The sequence below is a fragment of the Alosa alosa genome, chromosome 6 (genome assembly GCF_017589495.1).
Source record: "Alosa alosa isolate M-15738 ecotype Scorff River chromosome 6, AALO_Geno_1.1, whole genome shotgun sequence".
NCBI lineage: Eukaryota > Metazoa > Chordata > Actinopteri > Clupeiformes > Clupeidae > Alosa > Alosa alosa.
The window spans coordinates 33,932,802-33,950,566 of NC_063194.1; the positions used below are offsets into that span (position 1 = coordinate 33,932,802).

Consider the following 17,765-nt stretch of genomic DNA (forward strand, 5'->3'; position numbering starts at 1 on the left):
AACCCAGGCTCCGAAAAAACAGCCACAAAACAACTTGGACAAACCTTGCCCATAAAAACATAACAAACTGTTCCAGCAAATCACAGACGAGATGCACGTTTAGGAGAGTTTCAATTGCACAGGAGGGATGGGGAGGAAGTAGCGAGCTAGCTTTCTATTTTCTTTGAACGCCAACAGAAATGACGTAACCCAGCATCGCCTTTTACATTTTTTAGGAAATTTTTTGTGTGAAAGAATTACAGTTTACATAATACATAAACAAGTCTGACCAGAAACACATTTCCAAGTAAAACTGGTCTCTTCCTCAGTCTCTCACTCTGGAAGGAAACTATTCGTCATGTTTATTATGTAAACCAGAAGATACACATTTGGTAAACAAAGGCACCAAAAACATTTGGTTAAAAAAGGCATCTAAAGGCATCCCTTTGCGGGTCATGGTGAATTTGGTTTGTTTATTGAGAAAGCATGTAAATAGCTCTTATAAGAGAGAAAATCACTTTAGCACTTTAGAGTAACACTTTTTAGGAACAGGCAAGGTTGGTTGGTCTCGAACATGGTTAGTTACAGGAATATATTTCCCAAACACAACTGTGACGCTTAAGATTATGGTAAAAATAAGATACAAAAGAGACAAGCAGGAGACACCCAGTGGGAGTGTGTCTGCTGTCCTGCTTCATGATCCTCCTCTCTCCTCTCAGGGTTCAACCGTATAAACCCTTCTTAACTCGATCCCAGCAACAGTTATTCCTTGGTCTCTGAGTTTGTCTGCAAACTGAGAATGAACAACACCACAACAAGATAATGAATGATTAAAGCTTTTGATTTCTTATTTAATATGTCTTTAGGTAAAGGGTTAGTCTGGAAATATCCAGACTCTTTCACAAAGTGAAGAGAGTCTGGTAGTTCTCGTTAGGGAAACGTTTGCAACACTTGCATCATGACAGGCACTAACTTTGAAATCATTGGTCCAGTCTTACCAATCACATTGATCAGAGTATAAGTATAAGTATATATACTTTTTTGATCCCGTGAGGGAAATTTGGTCTCTTCATTTAACCCAATCGGTGAATTAGTGAAACACAAACAGCACACAGTGTACACACAGTGAGGTGAAGCACACACTAATCCCGGCGCAGTGAGATGCCTGCTACAATGGCGGCGCTCGGGGAGCAGTGAGGGGTTAGGTGCCTTGCTCAAGGGCACTTCAGCCGTGCCTACTGGTCGGGGCTCGAACCAGCAACCCTCCGGTTACAAGTCCAGAGTGCTAACCAGTAGGCCACGGCTGCCCCTATCAGAGATCCCTAACGTTACTTCCTACTTCGCCTAAACTTTACAAACTGACGATAAACAGCATCAACAGTCAGGAAACAATGCATGTGGGTCTACCTTTGCTGTAAATAACTTGCTGCATTTTTCCAACTCCTTTTTTTGACGTTTGCAAGTGTTGCTACTTCTGTTTATCACAATAAGTTTAGGTAAAGATTGGCCGGAGAAAACCTGTGAATATACCGCAGACCCAGACGATGTACTGAAGGGAAATTAAAATTGAGCGGAAGTACATGGGAGGGCAGAGCCAGGCTAGTAAACAGTCAGTTCTATTTGTCATTTAAATTTTCAAGTTCAATTATTTGTCATTTGTTATTTGTGAACTAATAACTACATGGACCATACTTGGAGCCATAACCAGCTAGTGTTCTACTGGGAGAGCCACATATCCATATATACCACTAGGCCGGTCACCACCACCATTTAAAAATGTGTTGTACATTTCATTTCCCTAGACTCTGAATTATTGAGAAGAAGCCATTCATACACATACTTTAGATTGTACAGTTGTGTTATCAAGTGCAGCGTATCATGCCAGCATGACCTCCTACCTAGAGGTCTAACGTAAAGGAACACTTTACTCACCGGCTTCAGAACCTGCTCCTCAATCTCAGTTTCATTTAGACTTTTAGTTGAGGAAACCCTCAGACGCATACCAACAACAACATCTGTGGGGAGGAAAGGTAGATATGGCTGTGAATTTGGAATGAACATACACATCGTTTTAATCTCGTTCTAACCCGAACACAGGAACAGAGGCACGCACGCACACACCCACACACACACACACACACCATTCTAGTAGTACCAGTTTCACAAACACACACCCAATAATAAAGACTGCTTAGCTCTTGGCTATCGCTCTTGAGCCTGGACCATGCAGTTAATACCAAAATGCTTCATTAATCAAATGAAGCTCCAGCTTCATTTGATTAACACATTTTTGTTTCCATGTACAAAAGTCTGAACTAGTTATGATCCATAAATAGACTCCAGGTTGTTTTTTCAACAGGATTATTCCTTCAAGTGACAACCAGAAAAAGAGATCAAGATAGATAATCAGTCAGTGAAAGGGGAACTCCTGCTAAGTGTGGGATGGGCATATTAGGTGTGTGTTAGGAAGGGGTTACATGTGGGTTGTGTTAGGTGTTAGGTTTCTGTTAGGAGAGGGTTAAGTTAGGTTATGCTGTGTTAGGGGGTTGAGTTAGGTTTGTGTTCGGAGAGGAGGTGCTCTTGGAAGAGATATCGTCAACAGCAAGATAGAGAGGGACACCACTGCTCTGGCAGGTATTGGTAAAACGTTCCACCATCAGGTAACTACAAGTGAGAATAGTCTGGTAAGATTATGAAGTAGATTTGTGGTAGTTTTGCATCAGTGTTAGCCTGGCTAGCGCCACCACTTCTCAATGAGACGTGGTCTGGGAACCAAACGTTAATTTTCTCGTATTTGAAAAAAATGCCCAGATCCGTTTATTGGGTGCCACGGATGTCTATCAAATGCATAGCTCATCATCGTCTTGCTTTCCCCCCTGTTCTGTGATTGGTTCCCTATCTCAGGCGAAAATTTACTCCATGGTCTCCAGGCTGCCTTAGCAGCGTGAATCAAATCGTGCGCAAGGCAGCATGGGAACACCCAGGCTACATCAGTGTCAACTGTGCTGTGTTAGTATTTGCAGTGCAAGTCTGTGAGCTGTTAACTAGTTAGCTCCTTAGTTTTGTAATCTATGTAGGTGTTTCATTCACTGGTGATAAATGTCTTCGCAAGTGCTGATGCATCAACATGTACCCGTACCTGCTGTGGGAATGATGCTCATTTCCAGTTCGGTAGCGATTAGGTCCAGTGCCTTAAAGCTGTCCACTCTAAACACGTGGTCTGATTCTGGAGGAGATGCAATGCTGTTCAGCTCATCTAGAGCTGACGGAATACTAAAAGCATTTCCAACCTGTCACATAGGGAAGATAATTAGCATCTCACATTAGGGGAAATTCTCTGAGGATCCCTGGTTGGCACATCACAGCTAGATTGATTTGGAGAATCGATCTACCAGATGTAAGACGTATCTAAGATGTTCCTTAAACTCAACTTGCTGTGCAAGGTGCCAACACCACAAAGATCAGAGGATCAGCAGTGAGCCCAAATAATAATGGAAGTGGGTGTCTCAGCTGTGCTGGAGGTGCTGTGGATAAAACATCTGCTAACTGATAACTGAACAAATGTGAATATGAACATAATAGCATAGCACTACATACTTCAATAGTGGGTGTTAAAAAAAAAAAGAAAAACGATATTCACCCAGATGCATGCTACATGAAAAGCACATATGTAGTTGTTGTTGCACTTCATACCCCAATAGCGTATCTAGTAATATTTTTTCCATCAGCCAGTGAAGTGACGGTGGGATAGAGTGAAGCATCAGAGGATTGGCCATCTGTGATGACAATGAGGATCCTATTGGCCTCAGGTCTTGCTCCAGCAGAAGAATTAAACACATCTTCCCTGTGTATATAATAACTATTAATGATAATCATACTATCATGACCTCTTCATAAGCAACACACAAAGATACACAGATTATTAGTTGATGCATGTATCCACTTCACATCATGAAATCCCAATGCAGGTAACCTATTCACCATTTTGATGAAAAACATTCAGAGTAGAAAAAAGTGGTAAAAGTTTGAGGTGAACGTCTAGTGTAGGAGGGTAACGGGGCAGTTAAAACGGATAAAGGCATCAGGTTAGATGCACTAGTCTTCATTTATGACTTACACAACTGTTCGGATCCCACTTGCAGTGTTTGTGCCTCTGTTTGTCTGGATGATGTCGTCCACTTGATTTTCAAATCCTGTTCTATTGAACTGGGCAAAGTTGACATGGATGGTTGTTTCGGTGGAGTACTGTACAAAGGCAAACTGCAGAAACAAAACGAAAAATGCAAAGTAGATGGAGCAAAATCCCCTGGAAAACTTATATGGATATCTGAACAGTGTATTAATAATAAAAGTTTATTTAAACTGAACGGACACTAAAATAATATCGAGCCAGAGAGGAGTCCAACTCACTAAGGTGTCAAACTCCAGGAGAGCACTGGTCACATTTTTCACAAATGTTTTCATGGTGGTGAACTGATCTGCTGTCACACTCCCAGATCCATCCAGCAGGAAGGCAATATCTGTAGCCTCTGAAGTAGGACATTATTACTGATGATTTGTCTTTTATTATGATAATATTATTTTATTATGGATGATTGTGTGTGGAATGCATTCATGTTGACTAAGAAATATGAATTATGATGCTGTTTATTATGACTGCTCTCCTTTAGTGGTACAGTGGCATAATTAGGTTAATAAAAACAATCAGGTAAAATGTCACATGATTGCAGTAGGAGGTGGCCACATGATGTAAAATGTATTTTAAATGTCAGACATCAGGATAAGAAGAAGTGTACTTACCCTGGGCAGTAGTGCACCCACCTGTTGGGTAAAACACATGTCATGAGATGTACACACTCATCCCACAATGACTCACTAAAGTAAGATGCTATTGTACTACACGCTGGACAAATACTACAGCCTACCAGCCCCACTTCCTTTTTGCAGCACTCTTTCAAAACCAAGAATGGACATACTAGTCATTATACCTCAATGTTCTATGGCTTTCCAGCATGGGCGGACTGGCCATCTGCCATACCAGGCATTTTCCCGGTGGGCCGACGCACCTTTTGGGCCGATAGAATAGGCTATATATATAATTTCATTTTTTTGGCCAACGATCGGCCCAAAGGAAGGACAATCAGCGGCCCATTGGTTACATTTTCAATATTGACACTCGACTGGTCCAATAACAGCTCACGTCAGACCCCACCCCTCCCATTTTGGCTCAGAGCCAGGATTCTGTGAGCGCATCAAAAGTTAATCGGTTGCCTACATCTAAATTGCGGCGTGGTGCCGGCAGTGACAATTGTGCAAAATTAACACCAGTGTAGAAGCTTCAAAATACAATATTACAAGTAGGCTAGCATATGTCAGCAACATGTTGAAGTTAAGTTGAGTTTGAACGAGGATGTAAGCAAGCATACTGTAACAAACTGCACAGTTGTCTTAGAATGGTCTTTATTGGTTACGCACCAAAACACACGAACGCATAATGCCGGGCCAGCAGCGGGGTCTTCCATCAACCTCGGTAAAGGCCAAACCTGGGGGGTATTCCATCAACCTCGCTAATGAAGGCGGCGCTTAACAGAAATAGCCTGGCTTGAACTAGCGTAGACTTTCACTTGGGGCTGAAGCTGTTCCATTAACTCAAGTTAGCGGCATCTTGGCCTCGTTTATTCAAGCGAGGGTTTAGTTCAGCTTCATCTGTGCTCGCACGAGGTAGAAAAAGTAGACCAAAACAGTAGATTGACTTAAAAGACGATATATGTCGAAAAAATTAAGACAATACTAGATGATTTCTGTTCGATAGGCAAGCATGCCATCTACAGGATTTTCCTCAAGTCATCAAATTTAACATCGAGAGAAAAAAATAGATTGCCTACAGAAATTGGAGAATAATGAAAGCATACATTTAAAACAACAATGCTAATGGTTTGAAATCAATTGCGAGTTTGATTGGCTTCACTCTTGAACACATAGACTATAGTCTACAGTCTATGCTTGAACAAAACGAGTGAATGAATAAATAGTATAAACTCAAAAACAACTTTGCCATATATTCAAAACTATCTATAGCCTACGTTCTTATATTAAAAGAGTTCACTCCAAATTATTGTCTAGGTGTAGGTGGTCATAAAATAAATTAGTATCAACATAATTGTTGTCTCCCATAAGTCCCAAAGTGTTTGAAATAAAATTATCTGAAATGCAATGGCTTTCAATTCAATTTATGCCTAGTTTTTGATCTGTGAGGCACACAGTTGATTTGACATTCATGAACAATCGTCGACACATGAAGCAGTTATTCGCTGCCTGGCTACAGAATAATTATCCTTTGGCTTGCATCAGATATAATATGTCACTGAACAGCCTACCAAATGTGCATGACCCTTTATCAGCAGTAGACATATGTCTTTCATCAAAGATTATAACTAAAAATGCCATCATCAAGGTAATAAACAATGTAGCCTTAAGACTTCGTATGGGAAACGAACCTGCGAACACGCAAGAATGTAATTCCATTTCTATACCGTCTCGCTGCACGTTACACCACCACCGAACGAAATAAGCCAGGGGGGTATTCCATCAACCTCGCTAAAGGCCAAACCTGGCTTATTTCGATAAGTCTCGCTAATTTTAGTGAGAATTCCGTTCCATTAATGAGGTTAATGTGAATCCCAGCTTGGTAACCATGGGAATTTATGCCACAGAACTAACCTGCTCCGTGGCAGGTTAACTTTCAAGCTAAATTAAGCTGTGTTGCAAAAAAAAACAATCAGTCAGAAAACGAGTCCAAAATGTTGGTTCCGTCAACCTGTGCTCTCGTCACCTGTAGCCTACAACTTAAAAAATAGAAGTAGGCCTATAGAAATGTTTTTTTCCGACAGTACACCAAGCATGGATTTACACATTCACTAGCTCCAAGGAATGTATGAAGATTATACGATTAAAAAATGTTTTAACTTCACACATAATGTGGTTCTAGCAATCTTGCTACTCTGCGTCACTTACGTTCGGTGGTGGTGTAACGTGCAGCGAGACGGTATAGGAAAGGAATTACATTCTTGCGTGTTCGCAGGTTCGCTTCCCATTCGAAGTATTAAGGCTCCATAGTTTATCACCTTGATAATGGCATTTTTAGTTATAATCTTTGATGAAAGACATATGTCTACTGCTGATAAAGGGCCATGCACATTTTGGTAGGCTGTTCAGTGACAGCTTTGCCAGTGGGCTACAGCTATAGCCTATCTGATGCAAGCCAAAGGATAATTCTGCAGCCAGCTAATAATTAAAACTGCTTCATGTGTCGACGATTGTTCATGAATGTCAAATCAACTGTGTGCTACACAGATGAAATATTAGGCATAAATTGAATTGAAAGCCATTGCATTTCAGATCATTTTATTTCAAAACACTTTGGGACTTATGGGAGACAATAGGCTATTATGTTGATAATAATTTATTTTATGACCACCTACACATAGACAATAATTTGGAGTGAACTCTTTTAATCTAAGAACGTAAACTAGACTATAGATAGTTTTGAATATCCATATGCATATCCATAAGTTGTTTTTGAGTTAATACTATTTATTCATTCACTCGTTTTGTTGAACCATAGACTGTATAGACCTATGTGTACAAGAGTGAAGCCAATCAAACTCGCAATTGATTTCAAAACCATAGCATTGTTGTTTTAAATGTATGCTTTCATTATTCTCCCATTTCTGTAGGCAATCTATTTTTTTTTCTCGATGTTAAATTTGATGACTTTTGATGAAAATCCTGTAGATGGCGCTTGCCAAATCGAACAAAAATTGTCTAGTATTGTCTTAATTTTACGACATATATCCTCTTTTCGTCAATCTACTGTTTTGGTCTACTGTTCTACCTCGTGCCCGAGCAGAGATGAAGCTGACTTTAACCTTGCTTGAATAAACGAGGCCAAGATGCCGCTAACTTGAGTTAATGGAACGGCTTCAGCCCCAAGTGGAAGTCTACGCTAGTTCAAGCCAGGCTATTTCTGTTAAGCGCCGCCTTCATTAGCGAGGTTGATGGAATACCTCCCAGGTCTGGCCTTTAGCGAGGTTGATGGAATACCCCCTTGGCTGTCGGAAAAACAAAGTAGCCATGGGGGCGGTCCTTGTCATTCCAAGGTGCTCTGAATGCACCATTGGTCACTCCCGTGACGTCACATTGTCGCATGACAGGTCGGGAATGGCGAGTATGTAAAAGTTATTTAATGATCACAAACGTTTAAATAATGACAGTGGGTCTAGGTATATGTGATAACAATGTGTAGTGGGCAGTGGAATAACTATTGGTTTCCGTTTGTGGTGACTGCTGACTGAGATAAGGGATGAGATTAAATAGATCCTGGAACTTAGCCTGGTCTGGAGCAGGCTAGCTCCACAGAATAAATCCCCATGGTGATTTATACCATAACATATCCTGCTGCCCCCTATCCCGCTTTTGTGCAACTGGATCACGGATAAATTGAGCCAGGATAACCACGATATCCCGGCTTAATCCCTTATCCTAGTTTTGTGGTTTGTATTCATGGTTGTTGTTATTATGATAACTTCCTATAATTATATATTATTAGTAGTAATATTAGTATTATTATTAGTACTGTTATTAATATGCTATAATAATAATAATAATAATATAATAATAATTATAATAAATAATAATAATAATAATAATAATAAATAATAATAATAATAATAAATAATAATAATAATATAATAATAATAATAATAATAATAATAATAATAATAATAATAATAATAATAATAATAATAATATATAATAATAATAATATTTATTATTGTTGTGTTTTTGTTGTTGTTATTACTTTGTTTAATGTAGACTATTTGACTTTATGTTGAACTAATGATAATGCATTATGAATGTGCATTGATATTGTTTGATATCACTTTGGACAAAAGCATCTGCTAAGACACATAACCATAACTGTTAAATGCTTATTGTAGGAATATGAACATACATTTTCATTCATGACAGAAACTGAGGAAAGACAGGGGCCGGACCCCTAGCCAAAGCCATGGGAAACCATGGAGTGGTAATAAAACAAGCCTAGATCGTATACATCATATATAACAACATTAAACAACTTGCCAGTAAAACAAACATTTCTTAGGGACTGTTCGGCGTGGTTGTCGTGAGAACATGATTCATTGGTGCTTGCATACTGTAGTGTTCGGCCGTATGTCTACGTGCGCACCTGCCTGCAATCAGGCTACTTAGCTACGAGTAGAGAATTTCCCCTGTTTGTATATTCACTCCAAGATGGCCTACCATAATTTACCAACTCTGCACTAAAGTATTCTTTACTAATGTTAAGCATGCACACAGTTTAAAGTTACACGGTAAACTAAAAGTAAACCGAAGGTAAATTTAGCCTTTTTAGGGCTGGATAAAGTTGACCAAATGGATATAGGCTGTTAGGCGTGAATAAAGTAGGCTACTTTGTTGCTCCAACTGCAACCCTTCCAACGTCAATGGGGACAAATGTTGACATTTTCCCGTATTTTGGGTGAGAAACCCCTGGAAATCTTCCTGATTTTCAATGTATATATTTTCAATATATGGCACCAGAAATTCGCTCATAGAATCACATTCGCTCTAGAATCTTTGCTAGTGCCTAGATGACCCTCAGTCTCCACTGAGTCTCTATGAAAGCCACAGCAGCGCGAGATCCTTATTTTACTCCCTTGGCTACTCTGCAAGAAAGTCAGGTGACCCTCCCCTCAACAAAGAATAAAAAGACATGACCCTCCCCTATTTTCCTCCGGTGGTCCGGTCCATAAATACCGAACGGTCCTTTATAAACCGATCTGACAAAGCTTACTCAGTGTCAACATGAAGACACACAGTGGAAGTGGATTAATCATTGTCTGTATTTATTTCTTTATCCAGATCTTGAGACCTGCACCTGTGAAAAAAACAAAATATATATTATTTAGATGTTCTGTCTATTTTAATTACTGCACAGGGATACCAACACTCCTTCTGAGAGTGAAGTTAAATAGTTGACAAATGTGCTATCCAGGACAATCAAGATAATTGTATGATATTATAGCCTACTTATTTAAGTTTTAAAGATTTCACAGATAAATCTTTTTCATTAAAATGTTACATCTGTCTTAAATATTATGGATATCATATTTTGATACCCTAGGTGTAGAGACTGTTTGCAATCTGGTGAAAAAGAAAATCTGTGTGTGAATATGCGTGCAACATCACTGTACACAGATACTCCACACAATAGCTCACTTCCTGGTAAAAACACAAGCCAAGGTCAATGCGTGTGAAAACGCACTCAATGAATGACAATAACTGAACACAAAAGCCAAACACTAGAGTTTTTTTGGTGATGGTGTAATCCAGATGTAATCAAAGACATGTCGAACAGAACGCAACCTAGGTCTGTATAGGTCCTTGGCAGTAGCCTAGACCTACCTAGTAGATCTACCAATACTACTTAACCCCTCTTACTTACCTTGTCTCCTTCTCTTAGCCTGTGACTGCAATTCTGTAATCGGACGTTAGTTGTTTCTTTGTTTGCCTGTTCCTCATTTTTCTCAATGCAAATGAATATAGACTGGCACACTGGGCAGAAAATAACCAGTTGCTGGATTAATGGGCCAATGTGCTTTTTTTAAGGTGATGATACATGGGACAACTTTTTCATCAATGTTGCTGGGCAACCACATAACCAGTTCTGTGTGTTCTGATCGGATGATAATGACAATTTGCCTACTGTGACAAAACATGATTAAAGTTCTTTGAAAAACAAAATGGTGCTCAATATCAATGGAAACATGCCAGAACCACAATAGGCTACATAGGAACACTGTCCAGCAACATTGCTCAAAAAATTGCCGTGTTTAATCAGTTTTAGGGTTTTATAGCTGTGAAAAAACAAGGGGTGTTCATGAGTCCGATTATTTGTTGATAAATAGCACAAACCGTGAGTCAGAAAACAAAACAAAACAGGCACTGCCTCAATATCCTCTCTGTGCAGATATGGACATGTTTACACATTAACACTGAGTAAAAAAAAAAGCAATTGTGAATTTAACTGTTTCGGCGACAGTGATCACAAGACAAGAAAGTTTAAGACTAGGCTAGTTAAAATATTGTAAAAGTTTAAGACTAGGCTAGTTAAAATATTGTGAAAGTTTAAGACTAGGCTAGTTAAAGTATTGTGCACGGTCTTATATGTTGTCTCTCTTGTCATTTTACTAAATTAGGCTCTCTTTTTAATTGTTGTAAATTGAGCGCACAATTTAGTAAACTGTGCACAAAATATAGTAGGCTAAATTGTGCGCACAATTTAGAAAATTGTCTACACGATTTACTAAAGTGAGAGCACAATTTGGTAAAATGAACACACAATACACTAAATTGTGCACACACTATAGTAAAATGAGACCATTGTAAAATTAGGGCATGATTTACTAAAATGGGCGCACATTCTCTCGACACTGTATTGCAATGACACCTCCGAGGCTCCGTAGATCTTGCAGGCTCACAGATTATAAGACTGCAATTAGATTCCTTTAAATTATTTTCCATCGTGCACTAGATTGGCCCTATCAACAGGAACTCAAACGATAGCCTACTCATATCAAAGACATATTTTCGTGTTTCTGCAGCATTGTTTTAATGTGACACCTGAAGCAGTATTAACCTAGGCTAGGCCTACAGGCTACAGAATTATATATTTGGCTTGCATCAGATTTAATGTAGCCCATACAGACAACCTATACTGTCACTGAACAGGCTACCAAATGTGCCCCTTTATCAATATCTTTCATTATAGGAACCGTATGTAAGATTGTGGCCAAAACTGGTACGGCAATCACTTTCAAAATACTGTAGAGTGGTGTATCCCCTCCCCTCCCCCCCCTGACTGGCAGAGCTGGCAACCCAGATGCCAAAACACTACTGACTTTGTGATTAGTAGATAGGTTGAGGGTGGCGCATCAGGCCAAAACACAACATGACAACATCAACATCAGTTGGGGGCTGCAACTTCACTTTTTAAATGACAATATCCTGGATGGACTACTGTTGTCAGTGATATAAGTATTTGAAATGGGCCTGATTTCTTAAGGTGTGACATATCAGGGCCATTTTATGATTCATTGTAATACATTTCTTACATACGGTTCCTTTAAAGAGTAGCCTAGGCTATATCTAAAAATTCCATTATCAAGTTGATAAGAAATGCTTCATGTGGAGATTAGATCCAGTAATTTTTGTGCTTTTACCCCCCCCCCCTCTTTTTTATCTGGCTTTTTTGCTGTTGTTTTTTGTTCAGAATGCTCTTGTGTGTTTCATGGATAATTTGTTCACTGTAAGCAATACTGTAAAACCTTTTCTGTTCTATCATACTGTAAACAGTATTTCTACTGTACCTCCTGTAGTAAACAGTATAAAGGGAAAAAAACTTATTTGCTTTTTATTGGAATGTTTTTGAATGTGAACATAACATGTAGACATACAGTTCCCAACAAAGAAGTCTATGCAGTTTTTGTAATGTCAACAATAGCCAGTATTTTGAAACCTGGTGTACTTTGATTGACTGCATGTACCTTGTGAAGTGAAAACAAGTGTTATTCTTTGACAGAATAATTTCATTTTGAGTCAGATTCCCAGTGTTTTGGTAAAGTTGGTGTGTGCAGAGAAAGATGTGTTCTGTATTGAAATGAAGAGTTAGTATATATTTAACAAAATGTGTTTTTGAGAAGAAAATTATCCATTTTGCCAATTGTGTTTTGTAGGTGTGAGTCTGTGTTAAGAGTTTAGAAAAAGTATCTGAAGTATGGGTAAGCGCTTTTTAGCGATTGAAAAAAACTGTAATAAGCCAGGTTTAGCCTTTAGCAAGGTTGATGGAATACCCCCCAGATCAGACTTTAAACAAAACAGAATAAACACAAATAAGACATTGCTCTTACCGTCCCTTGTTCTGAGAAGCTTTCAACGTCTAATCCTACTCCACCTGTCATTCCAACCACGATAACAATAGCGGCTAGGAAATTCTAGGCACCTCCCAGATGAAGTATGCAGTCATGCTACTTCGTGATGCACAGTCACAGACCATTTACAGACGGTCAAAAATGTGGTAGGCAAACATGCGCGGATCTACGGGGTGGCAAAGGGTGGCAACTGCCACCCCTGGGACACAGTCTTGCCACCCCTGTTGCCACCCCATTTATAAATCAGATAATATTTTTTTAAGTATATTTTATGTTCATACATGTTGGACTGTGAGAACGTGTGAAACCCGCACCAAACTCGTCTCAAACAGAAATCGCCGATTTAGAATCCCCCGCCCCCTCACAATGGTTTCACCCATCACCATCAGCGCAGTGACCCCCGCTAAATTTCACCATTGGCAGCAGATTGCACAGTGCATGCAACTAAGTGTCAACTGTCTGTAGGCCTACAACGAAGTGGTAAGTTTGACCACCAAGTCGAAAAAGTCCATAATCAGACCCATAGTCAGTCCATAAATCAGTTAACCCGGCAACAACCTCACTGTTAGTCTACGTCATTTACATCCGCAAGCGAGACAGCGGTCGCAAGACTGTCTCATCGAATTTTTCGATGATGGTCAGGTCAGATAATAAGGGCATGCTCATGCGTAGCTTAACGTTTAACGTTTAAAGTCTATTTGTGTGTTTCGCTAGTTTATAACCTTTGATTGTAAATACTGCTGTCGATGTCAACCCATTAATACACGTGATAATTCAACAAGGGTTCTCAAAATTGTCATGCATCCACTTTCCCTGCATCTATGACTATCCAAATTTGGTCGACATGTCAAATCAAACTAGAATATCTAATCGGCGTCAAGCTGGTGGCGGTTGCATTTTCTTTTTCCTTTCTTTTCATACAAGGTGTAAAATCAATCTACACAAGTAAAAGTACAGTTACATGACTGAAATTCTACTCAATCACAATAAGTAAAAGTAGCCTACTATTTTCAAACAAACCCTACTCAGAGTAGGCTAGACTAGACGTTTGATGATGTCAAAGCACATCACATATGAAGCTTTGTGCATGAGTGAATTGCTTAGATTCCAGTTAAATCGTCCAGTTTCATTGGGTGATAGATTTCAATCATTTGCTGGTAGATGAACCAACAAGCTGAGGCCAGCACAGGAGTTTGTGTCCTCAAGAAATTAACATGTTGCTTGTTCACTTTCGTGTTTGAGGTCGTTTCTTAATAGGATATTTATAAAGGTACTTTAATACAGTATACATGTACTTCATTATTCACCACTTTGTGAGTGAGTGAGTAGCCTAAATTGTGAATGGCAAAACATAATTTGGCACTAAAGATCAGGGACTGAGGGGGACTGATTTCCATTTAGGTTCGTTCTGAGCAAAAACATTATTTGATATCATAATATTATAATACCTATATAATATTAGGTCGTATAATATTATAAGACCTAATAATAGCCTAACTTAAAGGCACAGAAAATGTCCTTGCTTTTAAGCCTTGCAATAGCCTAACCTATGTATGGTGCTACCAGCATGACAGGCCTATAAATATTTGCCTAGTGTCTCTGGTATCTTATTTCACAAATTGTTTCAGTAATTTAGACTACATACATAGTGTTGGATATTAATATCAACTAGTAGTTCTAGCCAATTATGCAGGGGAGATACCGATTCATAACATCTGACTAAATTCATCTTATAAGGGGTCTGGGGAACACTGTGTGGGCAGGTGGCTTTCCAAGCCTATGGAGTTTTGAATAATATTCAAACAAAGGTTAATCAGAATGATAAATACCGTTATTAACCGGTTATCTAAAATTGAAAATGACGTTTTCACTCCGGAACAATTGGTTTTGCTCCCGTTTTCAGTTACGCCCTTCCAAAACTGTGTTTGTTTCGGTTTTCATTTTCATTCTTTGAACCGTTTCTAATCCCTGCTAAAGATATTTGGCCTTTAATTGTAGTGGGGGTTGAAGTAAAAACCTTCCAAAGAATTAAATAATTGAATTAGAGACCCATACCCAGTACTTAGTTACTGTCCACCAGTGTGTGTGTTTGCATGTTTATTAGTGAGGTGGTAGATTAATAATTACATTCTTGTTATGTACATTTTAAATTGTTGTATTATAATAAATCCAAAAAGAATGTTTTGACTAAGAAGGTACTTACTTAGTCTTTATTGAATCAGATGGAAATGTTTTGAAAGTCACAGTCATGGTTATCATTGCAACAATCCTGCATTAAAATCTTGTTTCAATTCAGATACCTAAATCTACTGATGGCTTATTTTATATGACTAAATTTGTCCATATTCCCTCAAAACTGTGCACAGTGCCACCCCTCCCCTGGGAAACAAAGTCTCACTCCTGCAAACTTCAAAACTTGAGAGCCCTGGTGAGTAACATAACATGGGGTGAATGGCTCGAGGGAAGAAGCTCCTCCGTCTAGCCAAGTCAAGTCAAGTTACTTTATTTTGTCCCCCAATGGGGCAATTTGTTTTGCAGCAGATAGTACAAATCATACACACAGTAAAAGAGGTTGCCTACCTTGCAGGCATATAAAAAACAATAAAAACAGTAAACAGTCAATAAATAGTAAGTCAATAAAAGGAATAAATAAATAAGAAAACAAAAAGGAGGGGGTGTGAGGCTCATCATATCCAAAAGTATAGTGGGGTGGGGGTTATCTATGGTTCTTTATAGAATTTAGAAGTAAAATGGCTGCCGGTATAAAAGAGTGTTTATATCTGTTAGTTTTAAAACTGGGGAGTTTAAAGCGTGATCCAGATGGCAGCATCTGAAATTCAGCCTGTAAGGGATAGGAACTATCTGACCGGATAGATTCAACCCTTTTTAGCACCTGCTTCTGGTAAAGTTCCTCCAGACCTTTCTGCTTAGAACCTGTGATACAGCTGCTCATCTTAATAACCTTGGAAAGGGAGTTTTTGTATAATGGTGATGGACCCATACCAGCAGATTAAGGAGAAGGTGACAACTGACTCAACAAAGGACCTATAGAAAAGGGTCATCAAGGTCTTGTCCACATTAAACTTAGCCAGCTTCCTAAGGCAATGCAGGCGCTGCTGGCCTTTATTGCAGAGCAAACTAGTGTTTAGCTCAAAACACAACTTGTCATCAATAATGGATCCTAAATACTTGTACTCATTAACAACCTGTTTGGAATGTTTTTGAATGTGAACATAACATGTAGACATACAGTTCCCAACAAAGAAGTCTATGCAGTTTTTGTAATGTCAACAATAGCCAGTATTTTGAAACCTGGTGTACTTTGATTGACTGCATGTACCTTGTGAAGTGAAAACAAGTGTTATTCTTTGACAGAATAATTTCATTTTGAGTCAGATTTCCAGTGTTTTGGTAAAGTTGGTGTGTGCAGAGAAAGATGTGTTCTGTATTGAAATGAAGAGTTAGTATATATTTAACAAAATGTGTTTTTGAGAAGAAAATTATCCATTTGGCCAACTGTGTTTTGTAGGTGTGAGTCTGTGTTAAGAGTTTAGAAAAAGTATCTGAAGTATGGGTAAGCGCTTTTTAGCGATTGAAAAAAACTGTAATAAGCCAGGTTTAGCCTTTAGCAAGGTTGATGGAATACCCCCCAGATCAGACTTTAAACAAAACAGAATAAACACAAATAAGACATTGCTCTTACCGTCCCTTGTTCTGAGAAGCTTTCAACGTCTAATCCTACTCCACCTGTCATTCCAACCACGATAACAATAGCGGCTAGGAAATTCTAGGCACCTCCCAGATGAAGTATGCAGTCATGCTACTTCGTGATGCACAGTCACAGACCATTTACAGACGGTCAAAAATGTGGTAGGCAAACATGCGCGGATCTACGGGGTGGCAAAGGGTGGCAACTGCCACCCCTGGGACACAGTCTTGCCACCCCTGTTGCCACCCCATTTATAAATCAGATAATATTTTTTTAAGTATATTTTATGTTCATACATGTTGGACTGTGAGAACGTGTGAAACCCGCACCAAACTCGTCTCAAACAGAAATCGCCGATTTAGAATCCCCCGCCCCCTCACAATGGTTTCACCCATCACCATCAGCGCAGTGACCCCCGCTAAATTTCACCATTGGCAGCAGATTGCACAGTGCATGCAACTATGTGTCAACTGTCTGTAGGCCTACAACGAAGTGGTAAGTTTGACCACCAAGTCGAAAAAGTCCATAATCAGACCCATAGTCAGTCCATCAGTTAACCCGGCAACAACCTCACTGTTAGTCTACGTCATTTACATCCGCAAGCGAGACAGCGGTCGCAAGACTGTCTCATCGAATTTTTCGATGATGGTCAGGTCAGATAATAAGGGCATGCTCATGCGTAGCTTAACGTTTAACGTTTAAAGTCTATTTGTGTGTTTCGCTAGTTTATAACCTTTGATTGTAAATGCTGCTGTCGATGTCAACCCATTAATACACGTGATAATTCAACAAGGGTTCTCAAAATTGTCATGCATCCACTTTCCCTGCATCTATGACTATCCAAATTTGGTCGACATGTCAAATCAAACTAGAATATCTAATCGGCGTCAAGCTGGTGGCGGTTGCATTTTTCTTTTTCCTTTCTTTTCATACAAGGTGTAAATCAATCTACACAAGTAAAAGTACAGTTACATGACTGAAATTCTACTCAATCACAATAAGTAAAAGTAGCCTACTATTTTCAAACAAACCCTACTCAGAGTAGGCTAGACTAGACGTTTGAT

At 39.1% G+C, this 17,765-nt stretch overlaps 1 protein-coding gene across 2 annotated transcripts; it reads right to left on the reverse strand.

Moving 5' to 3' along the window:
* Positions 1-432: 432 nt before the first annotated feature.
* On the reverse strand, positions 433-17,130 carry LOC125295973 (integrin alpha-D-like). 2 transcript variants are annotated; one of them, XM_048245568.1, is made up of 9 exons: positions 16,696-17,130; positions 9,857-9,940; positions 4,780-4,800; positions 4,390-4,508; positions 4,097-4,239; positions 3,673-3,823; positions 3,119-3,269; positions 1,912-1,994; positions 433-772 (listed from the first exon to the last, which is right to left on the reverse strand). In XM_048245568.1, exons 2-9 carry the CDS (start codon positions 9,897-9,899, stop codon positions 695-697), a joined length of 789 nt encoding a protein of 262 aa, XP_048101525.1. In that variant the 5' UTR covers positions 9,900-9,940; positions 16,696-17,130; the 3' UTR covers positions 433-694. The 2 variants fall into 2 exon arrangements, with proteins under 2 accessions (XP_048101525.1, XP_048101524.1); XM_048245567.1 differs by lacking the exon at positions 16,696-17,130 and adding an exon at positions 12,972-13,391.
* Positions 17,131-17,765: the final 635 nt, after the last annotated feature.